This window comes from Branchiostoma lanceolatum, chromosome 7 (genome assembly GCF_035083965.1).
Source record: "Branchiostoma lanceolatum isolate klBraLanc5 chromosome 7, klBraLanc5.hap2, whole genome shotgun sequence".
Lineage (NCBI taxonomy): Eukaryota > Metazoa > Chordata > Leptocardii > Amphioxiformes > Branchiostomatidae > Branchiostoma > Branchiostoma lanceolatum.
In genome coordinates this window covers 10875047-10894865 of record NC_089728.1, presented here as the reverse complement: position 1 = coordinate 10894865, position 19819 = coordinate 10875047, and the positions used below count along the sequence as shown (strand labels likewise).

Genomic DNA, 19819 nt, shown 5'->3' with positions numbered 1-19819 from the left:
AAATTATTTGTATTTACTCTGACGTCACGACCAATAGAAGGTGGGGTGGAAGTTCAGCTCTACCAAGGAACATTACATTTGTACAATGGGTGTTGACTTCTACATGACACGTTATATGTTATCCTCAACTCGTCCAATAATGGAAAAAAAATTATTCTTCATACTTATAAACAAGTTAAATAGATCGAAAAAATATGTGAAGTTGAGTGATTGAATGTTTTAGTGTTTCTATCGGGTGCTATCGTAAATCCAGTAGCCCTATAAGTAGCATCGCCCACTACCAATATGGCCGCCTCGGAACGTTGGTGAAAAATTTCCCAGAGTGTCGGGTATAAAAATACATTTTGTGATACAAAATGACTACGAGAAGGAGAAAGAAGGATGGAGATGATACAGCCGATGGGGCAGTACCCAGCGTGTGGACAAGGGCTTTCAAAGCGTCTTCAGAGTGGCCTGATAAAGTTAGTTTTAGTGTCCGTGTGTGGGAGATAATTTCTTGGTGTTTCATCGCCACATGTCTGTGCCAGGCTTTCCAAAAATTATTATCGTCCTGCGTGGACCACGGCTTTGTTTGCTGTACTATGCAGCCATTGGTTGAATCCTTGTCCATTTTTTCACGTAATCATTTACCGTGTAGCATCTAATCTTATCTTTTTGGGGAACAGAAATATAGATCATACTTGATAGTCATTTAGAATTCAGTGGTATACTGGCATACTAACTAACGTTAGTTATAACGTTGTCCATTCGGATATGCCATAGTAGTATTTTCATCGGAAACTGAACTTTTGTTCTTCCAACGTTAATCATAGCTTCGCCTTTGTACCAAATCATGGCCGAAACTTCTGTTTTTTTCAAAGAAGCTACTAAAGAGTCCTAGAAAATAAGCCATGTATAATTTCATTTCCTGAATATCCTGTTCATCATATATAGCTTTTTTTTGTTAGTGCACAGTTCTTCCTCCAGTGACTATTTCCTGGTATTAGTGTACGATGACGGTTACGCAGCATTGCCGTCTGATTACCATAGTGCGTTCTATGTTCATTTTTGCACCATCGGGGATTCATTGTGGAAAAGTTATCCTCAAAATTTCATGTCATTTTTCTTCATTACACAGACATAATGTTGACCTTTCTTACAGTCAGTTATCATCCTGGGAACTTTTGTTTTGTCGTACAATGGCCTGTGATCGATACTCCACACCATTTTTGGGGAGAAAAAAGAATTATAATGTTTTTTTCCCCGAAAAAAATGTGTCCACAGAAAATGTCAACTGAGACTGTAGGTCAGTTGTAAGGCACCCCTTCCCACTGGAATGATTAAATTGTCTGGAAAACAATATGGAGAAGAGCTAGCCCTCTTTCTGAGAAAGCATCAGACTGTAAAAGAGCCTAAAATAAAACAAAAATGACTCATAGCCTCAACTGGAAGAGATCTTTCTACCTGGCTGTATGGATCTTCTCTACTCTACTCTACTCTACTCTACTCTACTGATAGATTAAACTGCGGGGAGATGCATTATGGGTAATGAACTTGAAGGCCCTGAAACATAAACAAAACACGTCTGGACATGTATTGAGCATGGCGATGGACTGGACAAGAACTGTTTACAAGTTAGGAGCCTTCATCTTTCATATATTACCCACGGTACATCTCCATATTCATGTGCAGTTTGATCTGTGAATTAGCTTATTGAACAAAACTGATAGACCACTTCTACAAAATAGTCAAAAGCTTTTGTATCACACTGGGGCAAGATCATTGTTGTATATGATAAACAGCATGTAGCTTTATCAAGACTCTTTTGTGTTAATGGCAATAGAGTTATTTTTGAAATCCAACTTGTTCCCTGGTGATATAAGTTATAAAATTTGCCTACTTTTTATGGCCAACAAAGCCAAAAGATAGTTGTAGTTATACGTGTCATGCCATTGACTGCTAAATTTTAGGATTTTATATTTCATACTACCGTGTGTTGTTTTCATTTCCAATATTTTTCCGCAGGATGAGTTCCTGGATGTGATCTATTGGTACAGGCAAGTCATTGCCCTCATAGCAGGCTGTATATGGGGACTGGTACCACTGAAAGGCTTTATAGGATTAGCTTTGTAAGTACTGGTATTGTCTAGGCTCTATATGTTGCTGGACAAATTGGAGAAATTGGCGAAATAGACCAAATTATAATTTTGCAATTGCAATTTAAATACCTAGGTTGTAAATGGAACTCCAATGGCTCCTCTGGTGTTATTCAAGTCTATTTTGGCCATTTTCTACTATTTCTTCAGCAACCTGTGGAGTCTACTAATAGAATAGATTAGAATGACATCTTTTTAAGTGGTAGACAGTACATGTACATCAGGCATCACACAGCAATACGGCCGGTGTCTACTCGATCACTGTATAATTTTTAGGGATTGGCTGATATTCACAGGTCACAGAGCCCTGTCCAATATGTTTGATTCTCTTGCAATCATGATATTCAGCTTATGGTCATTAACAGTGTCTTAACAGCCTCATAGAGTACCAGTTTATTTTATTCTAGTTATCCTTATGTCTGAGCCACATTGGAGCACTATACATTGACGTATCATTATTCAACAAATAACCTCTATCAATTATTATCTTTATACTGTATATAAGGTGGTTCTTAATAATTCAGAGAACAGTCCAATTCATGTTGCCCTAAATGGTTGTATGAACTCTTTCAGGTTTGTTGCTTTGAATGCAGGCATCATGTATTTATACTTCAGTTCATTCCAAGAGGTAGATGAAGAGGAGTATGGCGGTGCTTGGGAGATCACCAAGGAAGGCTTCATGTCCTCCTTTGCATTGTTTTTGGTAAGCATACAAAAAAGGAATTACTACATGGGTGATTGTTTATTTTGTCTATCAACTTATTTGCAATCTACAAGCATACACACATCTCTTTCTAGTTCAGACTGGTCAGCATAGTTTGAGCCCAAATTCATTAGCCTTGGTACAGATAAGATAGGTTTATGGTATTGCATATAATATGATATTTGCTTTGCATATAGAATTATCTGTCAAACACAACTCTTGAAACGTCGATGAAGGTTAGACATCCAGATGATAAGATACGCCAGATAGCAGTTACTCAAGCAACTGGATTTCCAAAATTAAATCCAGTTGCTTGAGTAGCTGCTATTTGGGACAACTCTTGAAGTTTGATTGGTCAATATCCTGAGGTAGGACTCTAAGTCCAAGCAAGATGGACAGAACAGTCCACCAGTCATACACTGCGGTTATGTTCTTTTTATAGATACCTAACCATTCTCCTTTGCTGTTTCAGGTAACCTGGATCTTGTTCTACTCGGCCATGCACTTTCCGTAACAGGAAGTCTCCCAGCCTAGTATTGCAAACAAGATAACATCTCCTCCATAGAAACAAGTCACAAACAATATACAATAATAGGGTACTCTTGTACAGGGCTGGAAATAGTAGTGAAGAATTCTTCTTCTACCTGCGTTTTTTGTGTAGAGATGAGCTACAGCTTTACAACATGAAATAGATGGGAATATGTGCAGAATTTGATTTATAAACTCTTCATGTTTTGTTAGCAAAAATGGTCATGATATGTGAAAACTCCAAAGATATAGACTCTGCAATTGATGTTTGAATATTTTTTATTTGTTCTCAATAGAGTCCATTCCAAGTCACCACACGGATTTTTTTATGATATTTGTAATATGTTCGAATTATTGTAATATAATTACAAATCTTTAGAAATATTCATAAATGTTTCCAAAAAAAAGAAATACGAGAGTACCATGTTTTAGAAGTTGTTATGATAATTTGCAAACATTTCGAAAGTGACAGTCAAAAGAGATCATTTTTTTAATAGATTTGAAATATATATTGGTTTGTGTCAAGTTTCGAAAGATTTCGAAATAAAGATTTGGGTCATTTGCCCCCCGTAACGAGCCGCTAATCCTAACAAAGCATGTTTTGGATCGAGCGGGGACCGCCGACCGCGCAGGAAGGCACTGTGGCGTGACACTGTCTGTGGACATCAGCAAGAATTCCTCCAGAGGATAAGCACAATTCAACTGTAATTTTGCTGCACAAAAAGGGCTAGCAAACATTGCAAATGATCAGTGGTCAAAATACCACACGTACTGTGCAAAAGCAAAAGTTTTATCCACGTCAAATAAGCCCAACAATCGGCACAATGCAAAGGGAGCTCAAGGGAGAGCCGGCTAGCCCCAAAGGGTTTTTTGATCTCAGTTCGGCGACATGTACAGTCAAAGGGAGGCTTCCTTTTCCCATGATATCAGTAAATTGTAAACTAAAAGGCAGTGTTATTTTTTGTAGAGATTCTTACCGACAAAATCACGAAGATTCTGGAGGAAAACACAAAAAAAAGAACGTAGATCTCTGTTGCAACAATTCTAACATGTGGCGGCCTGCCTGGGGGAGTCTATTCTGTGTGTAGGGGGAACTTTCTTAGAAACTATTGTCAAATAATTATAGATACAAAAGTTCACAGTAATAACATCACACCAATACTACTGTAATACTTAGATTGTAGCATTCAAATCTTAAATTCTATCAACATACGTTGGAAGATAGACATTTTAGACGTGTTTTAACTCCTCCCCGGGAGAAACAGTCATGCCGTCTGCCGGGGGAACAAGAACACGGGGACAAACTTCCCACGAGGCGTTCTGGTTCGGAAACAAATCCCACAAGAGAGGACTTTATCTTACACAGTCCAGCTAACAATAAAGCCTGTATGTTTTCTGTACTGGCTGATTGGCGTTCATAATTAGACTGGACCTGGCGGAGTTTCTGCAGGTTTTTTTTACGTCCCAGTTGAACATTCTTGTTCTAGCGGTCCCGGTGGGGAGGGCAGCACGGCAGGCTACTGTTACCACTTACAGCTTCCTTCGGTACTTTGTTATTTCTGTCGCATTTGGGTCGTTTCTGCAAGATTTCTAGTTTTGATTGATAGAGAAGCCGAGAGACACTGATAATGTTTCTTTCGGATTGTTGTCCTGCTAACGTTAGAGGCAGAAATTAACTGTTTGTTTACATTACGCCCGACTCGGCGTGAGAGCACGGCGGGGTGTCACCACTCCTTTCAACGGTCTAGTTTGGGTGCTATTAACTAATTAACAGCAGATTGTGAGTTTCTTCTTTCGAAAAAATGATTCAGACTTCGAAATAAAGGCAGTGTGCTGTAGTCAATCTTTAGAAAGTATCAGAAATGTTGTTCCCAGTGCCATGAATATTTTGAATATTCCACGAAAATGTGGGATCATTTAGAAAGTGTAAACACATTTAGAAATGTAAGAGACCATGACATTTATATTACAAATAGTTACAAAGGTTTCAAATTAGTTCTAAACAATGGCAAAAAACATCCGTGCGGTGTCTTGGAATGGACTCTAAGTGCCAATCTAGAATATGTCAAAAAGGTTTAGCTTAAGGCTAAAGACTTGATAGTGTTTTGCAATGTTGAGTAAAATCATGACAATGCCCTTCTTGCAATGATATAATGAGTCATGGCAGTGAACTGATGTTCAACACGAATGTAGAGATGTTGATGAAACACTGTCGAAATCAAATGTCTGGGCCCTTTTGTGTGATGTGTTTGACATAGTGTAACACTCTAGCTGAAAATAGAAACAACATGTATTTCAAATTACATGTACATTGAAAGGTGGCTGTTACAAACACATTGTTTGTACCAACAATATCTGAGTTAAAACCATTGCTCGTACAAATGTGTGAGCCTAACAATGCCTGAGCCTAACAAAACCTGAGTAAAAAACAAACATGGCCGTTAAAGTTGTACCAGGCCAACAATACAGAGTTTAAAAAAGATCATGGCTGTTTGGTATTGTTATCTCTAGTAAAGGTATGGTACCTTAACAATATCTGACATGAAGATTGTGTCAGTGACATTTATGTCAGCCTAGCAATATCCTGACTTATCACAAATGTGGTATCAAAAATCCAATGTTAATCAAAAGTCTCTTCCTAAAAGCTAGACCATCAGTCTGTTCATATTAGCACAATGGCAAATGTGGAACAGTGGAAGGGTACAGGTTCATCATGTTTAACAGCACCACCCTTGAAAGTTGCAACATTTCCATTAAAAGATCTAATTCCCTGAAGGCAATTGAAGTCCTCTGTTGAGAGAAGTAAGTGTACGTGCACGTGACGTAGCTTTGCAGTCAACAGCACGATATCCATCTAGAGTTACCTTTCCCTTTTTGGTAACATCGTCCTTGGTACCCAGGTTCATGCGGAGTACGAAGTATTTCTCGGCGCGAAGGTCATGCCACCAGCCCAGGGTACAGGCTGGGTTCAGGTTCCACTTCTCGTAATAGTGACATTTCACGGAGATGCGCTCTGATGGGAGAAACTCATACACGTCCAGCTGGTTGCACAGGGACAGCATAATCGCAATACCTGACGGGTAGGAGTACAGGAAGTTTACATTTTTATAGAATTCATCATTGAGCATATATTATGGCACCATTTGCATTAGATAATCTTACAAATAACGAGTATTTGTATTGCACCCATGACAGATGCCATCAAGAAATGACACCAGATGTCATTTAATTGCTGTTATGTCTGACAGGAGTATGGTCACTGGACAAACTATTGGCACTGTTATGTAATGTAACAGTCAACAGTTTCCAGTGTACCTTCAGTGCCATGTCTAAGTACAGTGCGGTACATATACTAGTAGCCTGGGTGCCATCCTACTTATATGGGGCTCCCATGCTAGTTGAGGGAGTGAGTATGGGAGCCATGGTAGTAAACAGCTGGCACCTAGGCTATGTCGTATGGTATATATTGTTTTTTCCTACATGTTTTCACCTTGGAAGCCTGAGGAGGGAGGGTTGGGGTGGATCATGGCTTCAGTGTTCTCCTGCAGGACGTCCCACAGCTCCCAGTAGAACCGAGGGTCCGTGATGTACAGGCTCTCCTGGGGGAACATCTTCCTCCGCTTCTCGTACGAGCTGAAGAAGTTGGCGTCCGGATTCTCGTACCACTTGATTGACGAAAAACAAGGAAAACTAGTCTTGATTTACCCTAGCCTGATTGATTCGCGCCATAGTGGCAAGACAGCAGAATTTGGGTTACACAGATTAAAGTTCACCCCAAAACTGCCATAACTGAAAACTGTTTATTGTGGACAATACAGCAACCAGCCCTTTCAATGATCCTTACCTCTTGCATGTCCCCAGTGTACGCTGCGGGGTCCCACACAATCATGGTGATGTTCCGGTAGATAGGGTCCGTGAAGAAGTTGTAACTTGGGTTGGCGAGGAGCTGGGAGTTCATCAGTCGTAGGGTAGTTTTGGCACCGATGTCTGCCTTGTACTGCTCCGACAGCGGTGCACTGTTGAACCTCATCACTGCATCATGAGAATCTAGGATGGAGAGGAGGTCAAAACTTATGCCAAACTGAAATACGTCCTAGGCTAGATACTATCCTTGGTAGTTTACACTCTCTAGCATATGACATGGTTGCAGAAATGTTATTCAACACTGACTAAAGTTTAACAAAATCAACAAAATCCTTGTCAGCCAGGAAACACTGATGAATTGATTTTATAAAAGGTAAACTGTATTTGTTTTTCTGTTCAGTATTTATCACTTCTCCTCTCCCACATCATGACACCTCTACCTCCTCTAAGTTTGCTCACCTATTTCCTCTCCTAGATTTGATCCCAGAATGGCTGCAGAGTTCATCACTGCAGCACAGGTCTTAAAGCCATCATGGTGCAGCTGGTACAAGGTGTTCTTCGGCTCCAACTGGGAGTAGTTCAAGGCCTTAAAGGGGCCTTCCGTGCTTGGGAGGGTCTTAAACCACACCCTGTTCTTAAGCTCACATAGCAGATCATGTTTAGATAAGGGCATGTACTTGGCACGAGTCACGGCAATGGCAACTTTCTTGTGACGGAAGGTGACTTGGAAGCGATTTCTGCCGAACAGAAAGTGGACAGAGAAGAAGACCAAGACAAGTATGACAAAGGTGTAGAAGGAGACCAATCTTGCTCTCTTACTCCACATAGATGGAAACTTCCCTGCCAATGATCTGGAAAAGAAACAAATAATTTTTCATTGCTTTATGCTTTAGTCAGATGAGGGCATCATATCTACTCAGCATCATTGACATTCTGCCAATAGTGCAAAAAAATCTTATTGACAAGAACAGGCCAGGCAGTACAGATGCACAGGAATTTGTTTGAATCAGTTATCAGTATAACGTTACATCCATTCAATAGTTCATCACTCTTGCTCAGGAATGTCAATAGGTCCATTGGCAGGATTATGAGGTGTTGTTCATAAGAGTATCAAAGGTTGAAAGGTATGCTCTGATTGGTTGCATTCCTTGGCTTCAGATTGGTTCCTAACAATTCCTGTCAATAGTGCAAGAAAAATATCTTATCAGCAGGAACACCCTGTCAACATAAAGTGCAATAAAAAGTCTTATTGACAGGAACATTCTGCCAATAGTGCAATTAAAACTTTTATAGACAGGAACAAAAAGTCCACATTTTTATTGAGACGATCATCCTGTCAATAGTAAAAAAATTCTTAGTACAGAAACATCACATAAATAGGGGAAAAAAATCATGATTGTCAATGTCAAAAGCCTCGGACCTAACTTACTAAGATCATATGGCCGATTTCCTATCACGTGAAGTCCACAATATACATATAGAATACAACACGGGGTATTCCGTATCACCCGAGGTACCAGCCCGACCGCGGGTCGGATCGCCCGACGGCCGTAGGCCGTCGGGCGATCCGACCCGCGGTCGGGCTGGGACCGAGGGTGATGCGGAATACAACGTGTTGTATTTTATTTATGTCATACCTTGGTCATACCCACCCGAGAAAACACACATTTCAATGCGGAATGCGCCAGAAGTTGAGGGAGTTTTGTGTCTTCGAACATGAAACTGTAGCAACATTGATTCCAATCTCCGAATCCGGTATTCGAATTTCCGACGGCCGCACAACCGGCGCGCTCGAAATGCGTTCGAAATATTCTATGGAAGCCTGTGTGATAACACTTCCGAACCCTATGTGATCCGGATAGTTATCACACGGTCCGGAACACCCGTATCAGGCCCAGGCATGACATAAAACAATGTACGTTACAATGTTGATCTGTGTTATGGTAAAAGTTAGTTCTTTCTACTCTCTCAGTTTGTCGGGGAGCTTTCAAACCGAGCTCATTAGTTTTGAGAAACCAGAGGAAACGCAACCATAATATCACAAAAACTGCATCAATCGCATGACAGTTAACGTTAACGGGGGGAGACCATAGTCCGATAACTTACCGGACTATGGACCTTACCGGACTATGGACACCCCCGTGAACATTCTGAAGTATGACGAAGATCAAGGATGATTAACGCTAATAAAACATAAGTCCCATACTTACATTAAAAACCACACGTTCACTTTGATGAGATTTCTGCAGACGCCGGTATCGTAGGTTGAGGAGAAGTTGTGCAACAATGTTGGTATTTCTTGACGAATGCATATGTGAACATTTGTCCCTATCCACAAGGTAAGGGGACCGTCGTATAGAACAGTGACCTTCACAATGTCGGGGTTAACGCAGGACACTGACCTCTTATCACGTGCAAGAGCTGGTCTTGGGTCTCCGTTGAGTGCATTGTTTTTAAACCATTTTGAGATGACCTTCCACTTATAAACAATTGTATGTCAAATGCACCTTTAGTTATGTTAAAGGTGCCTTCTGCAGAATATCTGGAATTTGATGAAGTCAATTTCAATGATGAAAAAGAGTTGGAGGAAAAGAATCACTTTTATTTCCAATTTTGCTTGTTACATGGCAAAACTTATCATTGTAACTAACTGTCTTTTTGCAGACTTTTTAACTAATGGTGTCCACGCGGCCGACTTTGCAGCCGCCAATTCAGTGGAGGACGGTCATATACAGTACCTGCAGTTCCGTACCATTCCGCAATAACGCTGTTGCATGACGTCATTTTCGCGGGAAAGGTAGGCGGATTCAAGTAAATCAGTAAACTTGTCAACAACATCAAGATGGCGGCGCGCAGGACGGACTTGCTGCCCTGTCCCATCTGTGGGAAGACCTACAGCATGGCAACAATTAATTCACACGTCGATCGCTGTCTAATCGAGGGTGGTGAAAGTCAGGAACACTCAGAGACAGGAATGAAGCGTCCAGGTGACGAGAAGGTCCCGCCAGCCAAGCGATCGAAACAGGAGTCAAGTACAGGTAGCAGGGAAACGCAGGCGTGTCTTGGAAGTCCTGTCGCCAAGAGTTCCGCCAAAGGAAGGGTTTTCTCCTCCCCAGTGTCAACTAAGACGCCGATGTTCTTCCAGAAAAAAGGACCAACGACGTCATCAGGAAAAGCAGTGCAGAATGGCCCCATAGTAGGCGACAGGTCCAAGCCGACCAAAGAAGACTTCCGCCCCTTGGCCGAGCGTGTCCGCCCCACCTGTCTGGACCAGTATGTCGGGCAGACCAAGGCCCTCGGGACCGGCTCCATGCTGCGTATGCTGGTGGAGGCACACGACATCCCCTCTATGGTACTGTGGGGGCCACCGGGATGTGGCAAGGTAACACTATGGTACTGGATACTGCTTTCCAAATGTCGTACTTTGTTTTAGTATACAAAACATATTCTATTCAGGTACAATATAGCACAGTCAAGTGTCTGAAATCTCTAATTGCTTGCAGAAGACGTAAGTGCCAAAATCAGTAGCAATGTAGTCCCTGCCACCATCCTGTAAGTTAAATGGCTGTTTTAATGCAGCTATAAAGTTGTAGTAATAAGGAGGAGACTGATTGAGGACAGTAAGAAAAAAAAGGTACAGTATATGTAAGACATGAGCCTCTGGTACCTATCCTTGGTGTAAACAGTTATCATTACAGATCACAAAAGTTATGATTTCAATCTGCAGACAACCATGGCCCGAATCATTGCAAAGAATGCCAAGCAGCGCCAGAACAGCAGATTCGTGTCGCTATCAGCAACCATGTCAGGAGTAGACGAGGTCCGGGATGTCATCAAGGTGGCCAAGAACGAGCAGACGATGTTCCGGCGGAAAACCATCCTGTTTATTGATGAGATACACAGGTTTAACAAGAAACAACAGGTGTGTACTCAGCTAGATTACAATTGTACTTTGTAGGTATCAGAAGTCTCAACAATTGAAATGAACAGATATACTATCATCAAGTTCACTGTAGGCTAGTAGTTCAGTAGCCTGACGAATCGCGCTCCTAGTGTCCAGCCGGTTTCCGTAACCGCCTTTAACCCTTGGGTGGGGGTCAGTAACCTCCGGCTGAGAGCTTGTGTAAATACAGGCTAGTAGTTCAGCTTTAGGGACTAGTTGAATCCTTTGTCGACTTGTGTTGCTTCAGGACACATTTCTGCCACATGTGGAGAGTGGAGCCATCATTTTAATTGGAGCCACCACAGAAAACCCCTCCTTCTCCCTGAACTCTGCCCTGCTGAGTCGTTGCAGGGTTATTGTCCTGGAGAAGCTGGGAGTAGAGGATGTGGAGCAGATACTGAGGAGGGCTGCTGAGACCATAGGTGACACTACACTTAACTTCTTAGCAATATGTTATTACTGTCTTAAAGTTTGCACTGAATTTCAGGCCCATGAAAGATGAAATATTGTAGAAGTTTGAAAAACAATGAGAAAAGTTTGTAAGGCTTCTTATAAAGTTTCATATATTTTCTGATCTTCCTTTATAACTACATTGCTGACTCAGGTTTTATCTCATTCTTGTTTCTTTCTCTGCAACATTTTTACAGGAGTGTGTGTGTCAGGGGAAGTATCTGAACAAGGACACTCTGACAAGGAACCAGAAGAATCAAGGGCAGGGTATGGTGGATGAAATATGAAGTGTTCAAAAGAGAATGCCTTTTCATATGAATTATACAGCTGTTAGAGGTATTGATAGGTTACCAATTGATCATTGAAATAGAAAGCCTGTCATCAACATATAAGGATAGGATGTTTTACTTTAAAACAGCCTCTTTTATCATAATCCCATTACTGAAGTCTAGAAGGTGCTATGATTATTTTCTTTTTCACCTGCAGGTCTGTTTCTACTCTAGGGACAGTTTAATGCAAGAATATTTTTTACCTTTCCTTGCCACCACAGACCTCCTGTCACAATTCAGAAAGAGGCCATCACCACTCTCGCCCACTTGTGTGACGGGGATGCCAGAACTGCACTGAACGGGCTGCAGACAGCGGTCAGGTCACAGATAGCCACCCACAGTAACCATGGCAACAAGCAGGACAGCCAGCCTGTGGTCGTAACAGTGGAACATGTGAAGGAGGGACTTCAGAGGTCACATGTCCTGTATGATAGAGCAGGTGAAGTTTGTTTTTCTTTGTTGTTGTAAAATTAAAGATCCTTCTCAAAATGTGTGCTTTATTAGCCTCCGTTGCAGGCTCTGACGCGGCTTTTTGGGGGGGCAAAATAATATGTTTTGCAGCCAGCCCGTAACCATCAGCCAACCCTGTAACTAATAGCCGCGGCTATTAGTTACAGGGTTGGCTGATGGTTACGGGCTGGCTGCAAAACATATTATTTTGCCCCCCCAAAAAGCCGCGTCAGAGCCTGCAACGGAGGCTAGTGCTTTATAAGCTAAACTTAATACCACGACTTGCATACACCAGCAAATGAGGACTGAAAACCTTTCCCTGCTGTTTGACTAGGAGAGGAGCATTATAACATCATTTCTGCCATGCACAAGTCCATCCGTGGGTCTGACGCCAATGCTGCCCTGTACTGGTTGGCCCGTATGCTGGCTGGAGGGGAGGACCCACTCTATGTGGCCAGAAGGCTCATCAGATGTGCCAGCGAGGACGTTGGTAAGGCTTGAAATAAAAACAATCTCAACTTCTTATCATTGTTTAAATTACAGGTATAAAAAATATATATATCCTGATACCAAGTCTTTTACATATGATTCTAAATGTTCACTTTAGGTGACAGTTCACTGCATGTTCATGCAGTTATTTAGAGTACTGACAGTATATGATAATGATTCATTCCACTGTGCAATTCGTAGACTACATGTATTTGACAGTTTCTGAGAATTCATTACCTTGTTTCAGGACTAGCAGACCCTTCTGCCCTGGTACAGGCAATGACTACCTACCAAGCCTGCCATTCTATTGGCATGCCAGAGTGTGAGGTAAGGCTTTCTGCTGTATTTCTGAAGCTGTCATAGTCATGCTAGATTCTGAGGTCATTATTCAGTCTGGGTCTTGGAACGTCACAGTTTAGAAAGCTCTGAACATTGGAATGTGATATTTTACTTCTATCATTTTCACCTATTATTGTTGTATCACAGGTTATCCTAGCCCAGTGTGTAGTGTACCTCGCCAGGGCTCCCAAGTCTGTAGAAGTTTACACTGCTTACACCAATGCCAAACAGTGTGTGGAAAGACATGAAGGACCATTACCAGGTATATCCTAACAACATGGTTTTGCTCCTTGGATAGACTGTACATGCAAAATGGTACTTGTAACTTACCTGTTGTGTCTGGAATCCTATTGATTCTAACTAGGGTCTTGTCTTGCTGCACAATGTTCTAATCTCTCATTTTTGCTTATCATTAAATGTGAAGAACTAGCAAATAACAGATGTATGCATGTGGAAGAAAATGGTTTACTTGTACATTTCCTTTTACTACTTTCTTCCATTAACCTTTTACATTTCTATTATGATGATTCTTCCAGGTGTCCCTCTGCACCTGCGGAATGCTCCCACCCGCCTGATGAAGGACCTGGGTTATGGGAAGGGGTACAAGTACAATCCCGCGTTCTCTGAACCAGTGCAGCAGGACTACCTCCCCCAGGAACTACTGGGGACTGATTTCTTCAAATACCAAGGGACAGATACAAGCTACATGTAGAACCTATAAGTTACATGTAAAACCTAAAAGTTACATGTGAAACCTACACGTTATATTTAGAACATACAGGTTACATGTAGAACCTACTAAGCTGTATGTAGAAAAAGTAACATGTGAAATCTACAGCTTACATGTAACACCTACAAGTTGTATTTAGAACCTACAAGTTACATATAGAACCTATATGTTACATGTAGAACCTACAAGATATATAGTAGAACCTACAAGTTTCATGAAAAACCTGTGCATTACATATGCATAGTTACATGTAAAACCTTCAAGTTACATGTAAAACCTGCATGTTACATCAGATGTTCTGCCATCTATGAGGTTTGCACAGAACATAATCTTTAATGTCTGTATCCTCTAGTAGACGAAAGACAAATGGCAATATAACAATCATTGTAGTGAAATCTAAGAATCTACTGGTACATATTTTGAAATGCAGATAAATTTCATCCAGAAAAAATTGAAGGCTGATGGCTAAATGATGCAATAAAGTCTTTAAACAACATGTGTGTGTCTTGAATAACTACTTTGTGCTTCCACGTTATGTTGAATATTAAAAACTTGATGGTGTACCCAACAACAGCATCTATGTACCCAACAACAGCATCTATGTACTACGATCCAATGAGTCAAAGAAGCAGAAGGAACAGCTGAATTTTTGCTGTCAAAGCTGGTGATTTTTAGTGGCTTGCGTATGATAAAGTCTAGACTCCATGGGACGCCACTTGTGCAGATGCCTCATTACGCGCCACACAAGTAGAGCTACCAAGAAAGAATTAAAATTCTTGGCACTACCAAGAAGGTTATATAGATAAACCTCCTTGGCACTACATAGAATTAAAACTTCTGATATTAGTAACGTTCTACGGAAAATGGCATGTAGACCCCAAGTAAACATAAAAACATGTTGCGTTTAACCTTAAAGGAAAGTTAAAAGTTTCTCTATTTGAAGGTGCAATCATCTTCTTCCGAAAATGTAAAGACCACTCAACCAAACTCTTTGACTCTATGACCCACTACTTTGTAACTCCCGCCAAAACGACTCGGGTTAAAGGTTACATTGGTCGATACCATTTTGCCAAATAGGAGGCTAACAGTTAATGATATACTTGTATAACTTTAAGATAACATCGTTTAACATATAAATTTCTCTTTTTTACTATTAAACTAGTTCTATTACAGTTGTGCTATATTCTTTAAATTCCTGATTAGTGCATATTAAGTAGCATCCAACTGAGATAACGAAACCCCCTAGCAGATATTGCGCCCTTCCACAAATCAGCTGGTGAGTTGAAACAAATTCAAAGGACGATGCAAGCGGCAATACGGTTTCTTGGGCTCTAAGAAGAGATATTTTCTTTCCCTATGATATTCTACTGCCACGAACAATGACTCCGGGAGTTATGAAAGAGTTCTTGCGTAATCTGCTAGGCAGGTCGTGTTCCATTCAAAATCTGAAACTAACATCTCAAGAGTTGAAGGTAGAGGTTTGATGTTTTCTAGGAGTAGGTAGCAAAATTTGTTTACATCTGTGTATTAAAGAGTTGTGGTATCTATGGCTTTGAAGACTCATTTTCTTTCCAACTGACCTCCTAACATTGATTTCATTTTGCATCATATGTTGAAACGAAAATGATGTTATGATTAATAATGAAGGTAATGATGAAATGAAAGTGATGATTTCTCATTCTAGCCTCGGGTGGTTATCCTCACCTGTGTGGAAGCTGCAGCCAGAAGGTTCCTGTCCTCCAGCCTGCAGCATGATGCAGCAGTTCTCTGTAGTCCAGGTACAGTGTGACTCACTTTTAACATTATTAAGGGAATTAGGTCTCTATAGTAGCTCAATACCTCTTGTCAAGTTTACAAGATGCAATTCGGTCTTGAGGCTAACCAACTTTATTATGAATCAGAATACTGTAGGCTAGGTCACGGAACTCTGGGTAACTCGGGGCAAACAACAAATTATCACAAGATGTATGTTAATCATGGTAATGACTTTGTTTGTCCTGGATTACCAAGCTGCAGAGTTCTCCGTTTTTTCCAGTATTCAAAGAGATCCTTTAATTGGTCTATGTTGCTACCAGGCATGAGGAATATCATTGTTGTTATAGTTGTTGTTGTTACTGCAACTACCAAAGGGAATGAAAGCAATCAAGGCAATATTTTGACTATCCGTATCGTATAGTCATATTATTATGCATTGTATTGTATTATATTGTATAAACTATGTATGTATTATGATAGTGTAATGATTTTATTGCAGGTTATGTACTGTTGTATGTTTGTCTGTATTTGTGGGTCAGCCGTTACCAGCGAAAGCTGCCTAGGCTGACCCAGTGTAATGATTTGTGTCATTGTCAATAAATACAAATACAAATGACTGATCCTATAGGGAACCTGATCCCCCATTCTAAGCTGTATGGGAAGGAGGTCCTTGGGTCAGAGGTTGCCTCCATGGAGTGGGCTTGCAGCCAGGGGAGCCTGGAACATGTGGTTGTGTGTGGCCACTCCAACTGTCAGGTATATTCAGCAAACTGACCTGTTTGTGTTTTATAATCAAGATGAAGACAAGGCTTTGAAGTTCATTGACACCTGTTTTATACTAATGCTGTCATTGCCAACTTTGTAACTAGAATATTGACATTTCATTTTGTGGGAAAATGAAAAGTCACATCAATACCAAAGAAACTCTAAAAAGGCAAATGTTCGATCACTGTTGGTGCTGATATCAATAGGAAATTTATGACCTTTATATACAACCTTTCAACTCTAATTTCACAGATCTTGGATGCCCTGGGCAAGTGGCAGATTCAGTCAGAATCTAATGTCATGTCATCTCCATTCCTGTCATGGCTGACCCAACATGGCAACAGTACTCTCACACGGTTTGAGAGATATGAGATGGACCGACTGCAACCAATGACCTTTCAAGGAATCTCACCAAAGGAATTATGGGATGCATATGTTGACCCTCAGTGCCACTGGACTGAACAGGACCAATTTTCTCAGGTGTTTCTTCTTGCCTTGTTGTAACTCCCAATGATCACAGTGTAACATCGCTTATAAGTATTTCTTTTTCGTTCTTTTGGAAAAAGCTTATGCCCTTACTTTTTGTGTACCACATTTGTGGCATTGGCAAATTTAGCCCAAAATTTGTCTTCTAAATATTTGGTGTATGAAACACAATGTCCATGTTGTGTTGCAGGTGAATGTTTTACAGCAGCTGCAGAATGTGTCTTCCCATGGCTTCCTGAAGCCCAAGCTGAAGTCAGGTGCCTTACAGCTACACGGCATGTGGCTGGATAGCAGAGAACAGTCGCCTTTCTTGTTTAGCAAAGAACAGCAAAGATTTGTGCAAATAACAGATGACAACATAGACTCTCTTTTAAAGATATAGTTGAATTAAATTCAAGAAGAAAAATGTTCCTACTTTATTTTCAAAGCTCCATGTCCATATCAAAAAGTGAATAGCATTCCTTATACTAATCCTTCTCCCCAAGAGCTATTGCAGCATTCTCCAGAATTCTTCTCTTCCACTCCTCATAGTCTTCTTCTTCATCATCTGAGTCACACAGACGGGCAACCTTTGTAGATGAGCCATCCTTGTCATCTAGGAAACACAATCATTATGGTAACTTGTATAAGGCAATTTTAGCTAACACAAGCTGTTCATTTAAGCTTACTTACAACTTATAAGCACAATTGTCTTTCTATCTAAAAGAACACAACACACACAGTTTATGTGACTGAACATATAGAAGCTGATAGATCATTTTCTGGATCTACCTGCACTTGATTTCTTAGTGGCAAGTAAACTACTGGACAGTTGACCATACCATATTCCAGGTTTATGAAAAGCAAGTCTGTGTGTCACAAATTTATTGACACCTATGTGATGTTTCATACAAATGCATGTGACAATTAAAATGTGTTATAAATATTACACACTTTGCTGTCTAAGCGTGTCACCAAAAAATACTTACTGTCAAATGATTCTTCAAGTTCCTCAATAAATGTTTTTGTCCTCTTTGATTTAGTCCCTGGAGTCTTCTTTGCTTCTGGATTAGGATGGGAACAAGATAAGAAGCCATAAAAGACCAGTTACAACCAGATACTGGCTTTGAAACTAGTTTAACATGTATATCGTAATATGACTTCTAAATCTTTACCTTTTCATGTTTGATACATGATGTGCATGTTAACTGTACACAAAAGGTTAAACGTTCTAATCTATGCTGTTTAACCATTCAAGTACTAGTAGATCTAAAAAAGATACTCTATGACACTTGATGAACATCTGTCACATGTACATGTCCTTACCTGCTATTTTTTCTCCATGTTTGGTCATCTCAACGCACAACTTGTCAAAGACAGTTTTCTTTGTGACAGCGATGGATGTTAGCTTGGTTTTGTCCACCTTCATCTTCAACTGCCTACAAAATACAGTAAAAAACCACAAGAGTTATAAAGATGGTGCATTCTTAGGACATTACATATGTAATTTGAGAAACAATACTGAAATTTATGCAAATCTTCAAGCTGTCAAATTTAAAAAAATTCTTAGTGCAATGTAACAGAAAGAAGGGCACAGAAACCTAAGTATGTTCTAATGCCGAAGATCAAACAGTTGACTTACTTTGCACTAGCATACACTGCTGCAGCTGGAAACATCGGTTGTGAGATATCGGCATCCGAAACTTTGGTCTGAAGCTCGTCCTGATACCTTTGGGGAAGAAAGGTGGCAGCAACAATTTTTGAGAACCCAAACTTTTAATTTTGAAATAATGTTTTTGTGTAAGTTTAAGATGAATATAATCAGACAGCTTCTGTAACATTGGATGTAAAAGTCATGAAATTTCATAAGGAGAAATATCTGTGAAATACCTGTGCAAGATGTCCTTTGCCAAGTCTGCAGCCCCCACACATCCAAACTGAACACAGAGGTCTTTCACATTGGCCTTGGGCTGCACGTCCAGCAGCCGCCCCAGGGTCTGCAGGGCATTGCTGTAAACTTTCTTGGACACACCGGACAGTCGCACTGCAATGTCCTACCATAGACACAAAAATCAGTGCCATCAAATGCAATCACATTGAGACTCAGAACAGTGGATGAATACATCATTACCGTATGCTGCTGGGAATGTTTATAAAGAAAGAGTATACAAGGAGAAAACTATGTCATGTAGATGTATATATATGTCTTACACCTGATGCTTATGTCGAGTAATTTATAGTATCTAGATAATTCAAGGACTGCCAAGGAAACTGTGTATTGCATGTAACCTTACCACTTATGCGTTAGAAACAATATCATCACTAAATGACAACAAAAGCATCTTTGTACCAACCTTATTGACTGGCTGGTCCTGACAGCTGGCTGCCAGTTCTAGACAGAGGACGGCCTTACATGACCCCTGCACCCCAAGAGATGACAGGTTTGTACACCTGGCATCACACATCCTCATCAACTCAAGAGCTTTCCTGGAAAAAAGCAAAATGTTATGGGAGACAAAATGAATAGATAGAGGTAACAATCAATAATTTGATACTCATAGGTATGCTGTTTCTGCAATCTTGCCCACTGTAAGGCTATGTCCGTTGAAATCTGTCCCATAATTTTTAATCTAGCCAAATCATGCTAAATAGTTCAATATAAGGTGGCAATAAAGGCGGACGTACTTAATTGTGTTTGGCACAGAAATTCCAAGTTTTGGAGCAAGCTTCTTCACCACTTCCCCCTCCATGCTGTAGACCACTTTAAGATTATGAACTCAAGCGTATGAAGAGCTCAAGGCTACAAATCTTTCTGCAGACAGAGAGCAAGCGACTTGAAGCCTTCGAAATCAGCTGATCTCGAGTTTCGCGGCA

At 40.6% G+C, this 19819-nt stretch overlaps 5 protein-coding genes across 5 annotated transcripts; 3 read left to right on the top strand and 2 right to left on the bottom strand.

Moving 5' to 3' along the window:
- Nucleotides 1-259: 259 nt before the first annotated feature.
- Nucleotides 260-3591, top strand: LOC136439229 (GEL complex subunit OPTI-like). Its single transcript, XM_066434509.1, has 4 exons — nt 260-461; nt 2005-2108; nt 2709-2838; nt 3311-3591. The coding sequence occupies exons 1-4, from the start codon at nt 357-359 to the stop codon at nt 3350-3352; spliced, it is 381 nt and encodes a 126-aa protein (XP_066290606.1). The 5' UTR covers nt 260-356; the 3' UTR covers nt 3353-3591.
- A 1910-nt stretch (nt 3592-5501) lies between these two features.
- On the bottom strand, nt 5502-9629 carry LOC136439227 (beta-galactoside alpha-2,6-sialyltransferase 2-like). The gene is made up of 5 exons (XM_066434506.1): nt 9441-9629; nt 7690-8081; nt 7211-7413; nt 6857-7031; nt 5502-6439 (listed from the first exon to the last, which is right to left on the bottom strand). The coding sequence occupies exons 2-5, from the start codon at nt 8054-8056 to the stop codon at nt 6129-6131; spliced, it is 1056 nt and encodes a 351-aa protein (XP_066290603.1). The 5' UTR covers nt 8057-8081; nt 9441-9629; the 3' UTR covers nt 5502-6128.
- A 258-nt stretch (nt 9630-9887) lies between these two features.
- On the top strand, nt 9888-14456 carry LOC136439226 (ATPase WRNIP1-like). The gene is made up of 9 exons (XM_066434504.1): nt 9888-10612; nt 10958-11152; nt 11421-11595; nt 11821-11890; nt 12174-12391; nt 12737-12892; nt 13139-13218; nt 13378-13492; nt 13767-14456. Exons 1-9 carry the CDS (start codon nt 10073-10075, stop codon nt 13940-13942), a joined length of 1725 nt encoding a protein of 574 aa, XP_066290601.1. The 5' UTR covers nt 9888-10072; the 3' UTR covers nt 13943-14456.
- Nucleotides 14457-15218: 762 nt separating this feature from the next.
- LOC136439225 (beta carbonic anhydrase 1-like) lies at nt 15219-17983 on the top strand. The gene is made up of 5 exons (XM_066434503.1): nt 15219-15432; nt 15645-15738; nt 16344-16471; nt 16733-16960; nt 17157-17983. The coding sequence occupies exons 1-5, from the start codon at nt 15340-15342 to the stop codon at nt 17346-17348; spliced, it is 735 nt and encodes a 244-aa protein (XP_066290600.1). The 5' UTR covers nt 15219-15339; the 3' UTR covers nt 17349-17983.
- LOC136439224 (origin recognition complex subunit 6-like) lies at nt 17154-19806 on the bottom strand. Its single transcript, XM_066434502.1, has 7 exons — nt 19631-19806; nt 19300-19432; nt 18836-18999; nt 18588-18674; nt 18272-18384; nt 17935-18009; nt 17154-17561 (listed from the first exon to the last, which is right to left on the bottom strand). The coding sequence occupies exons 1-7, from the start codon at nt 19693-19695 to the stop codon at nt 17434-17436; spliced, it is 765 nt and encodes a 254-aa protein (XP_066290599.1). The 5' UTR covers nt 19696-19806; the 3' UTR covers nt 17154-17433.
- Between the last annotated feature and the right edge of the window lie 13 nt (nt 19807-19819).

What these genes read in the sequence shown, in the direction of transcription:
- LOC136439229 (XM_066434509.1), top strand. Translation starts at nt 357, where the DNA reads ATGACTACGAGAAGGAGAAAGAAGGATGGAGATGATACAGCCGATGGG. An exon ending in GGCTTTATAGGATTAGCTTT is followed by an intron (nt 2,109 to 2,708) that starts GTAAGTACTGGT and finishes GAACTCTTTCAG; the next exon opens with GTTTGTTGCTTTGAATGCAG. An exon ending in CCTCCTTTGCATTGTTTTTG is followed by an intron (nt 2,839 to 3,310) that starts GTAAGCATACAA and finishes TTGCTGTTTCAG; the next exon opens with GTAACCTGGATCTTGTTCTA.
- LOC136439227 (XM_066434506.1), bottom strand. Translation starts at nt 8,056, where the DNA reads ATGTGGAGTAAGAGAGCAAGATTGGTCTCCTTCTACACCTTTGTCATA. An exon ending in AAATCTAGGAGAGGAAATAG is followed by an intron (nt 7,414 to 7,689) that starts GTGAGCAAACTT and finishes TCTCCATCCTAG; the next exon opens with ATTCTCATGATGCAGTGATG. An exon ending in TCCCTCCTCAGGCTTCCAAG is followed by an intron (nt 6,440 to 6,856) that starts GTGAAAACATGT and finishes CCTACCCGTCAG; the next exon opens with GTATTGCGATTATGCTGTCC.
- LOC136439226 (XM_066434504.1), top strand. Translation starts at nt 10,073, where the DNA reads ATGGCGGCGCGCAGGACGGACTTGCTGCCCTGTCCCATCTGTGGGAAG. An exon ending in GAGGGCTGCTGAGACCATAG is followed by an intron (nt 11,596 to 11,820) that starts GTGACACTACAC and finishes ACATTTTTACAG; the next exon opens with GAGTGTGTGTGTCAGGGGAA. An exon ending in ATGTGCCAGCGAGGACGTTG is followed by an intron (nt 12,893 to 13,138) that starts GTAAGGCTTGAA and finishes ACCTTGTTTCAG; the next exon opens with GACTAGCAGACCCTTCTGCC.
- LOC136439225 (XM_066434503.1), top strand. Translation starts at nt 15,340, where the DNA reads ATGACTCCGGGAGTTATGAAAGAGTTCTTGCGTAATCTGCTAGGCAGG. An exon ending in AGCAGTTCTCTGTAGTCCAG is followed by an intron (nt 15,739 to 16,343) that starts GTACAGTGTGAC and finishes CTGATCCTATAG; the next exon opens with GGAACCTGATCCCCCATTCT. An exon ending in AACAGGACCAATTTTCTCAG is followed by an intron (nt 16,961 to 17,156) that starts GTGTTTCTTCTT and finishes GTTGTGTTGCAG; the next exon opens with GTGAATGTTTTACAGCAGCT.
- LOC136439224 (XM_066434502.1), bottom strand. Translation starts at nt 19,695, where the DNA reads ATGGAGGGGGAAGTGGTGAAGAAGCTTGCTCCAAAACTTGGAATTTCT. An exon ending in AGGACCAGCCAGTCAATAAG is followed by an intron (nt 19,000 to 19,299) that starts GTTGGTACAAAG and finishes TGTCTATGGTAG; the next exon opens with GACATTGCAGTGCGACTGTC. An exon ending in GCAGTGTATGCTAGTGCAAA is followed by an intron (nt 18,385 to 18,587) that starts GTAAGTCAACTG and finishes TGTATTTTGTAG; the next exon opens with GCAGTTGAAGATGAAGGTGG.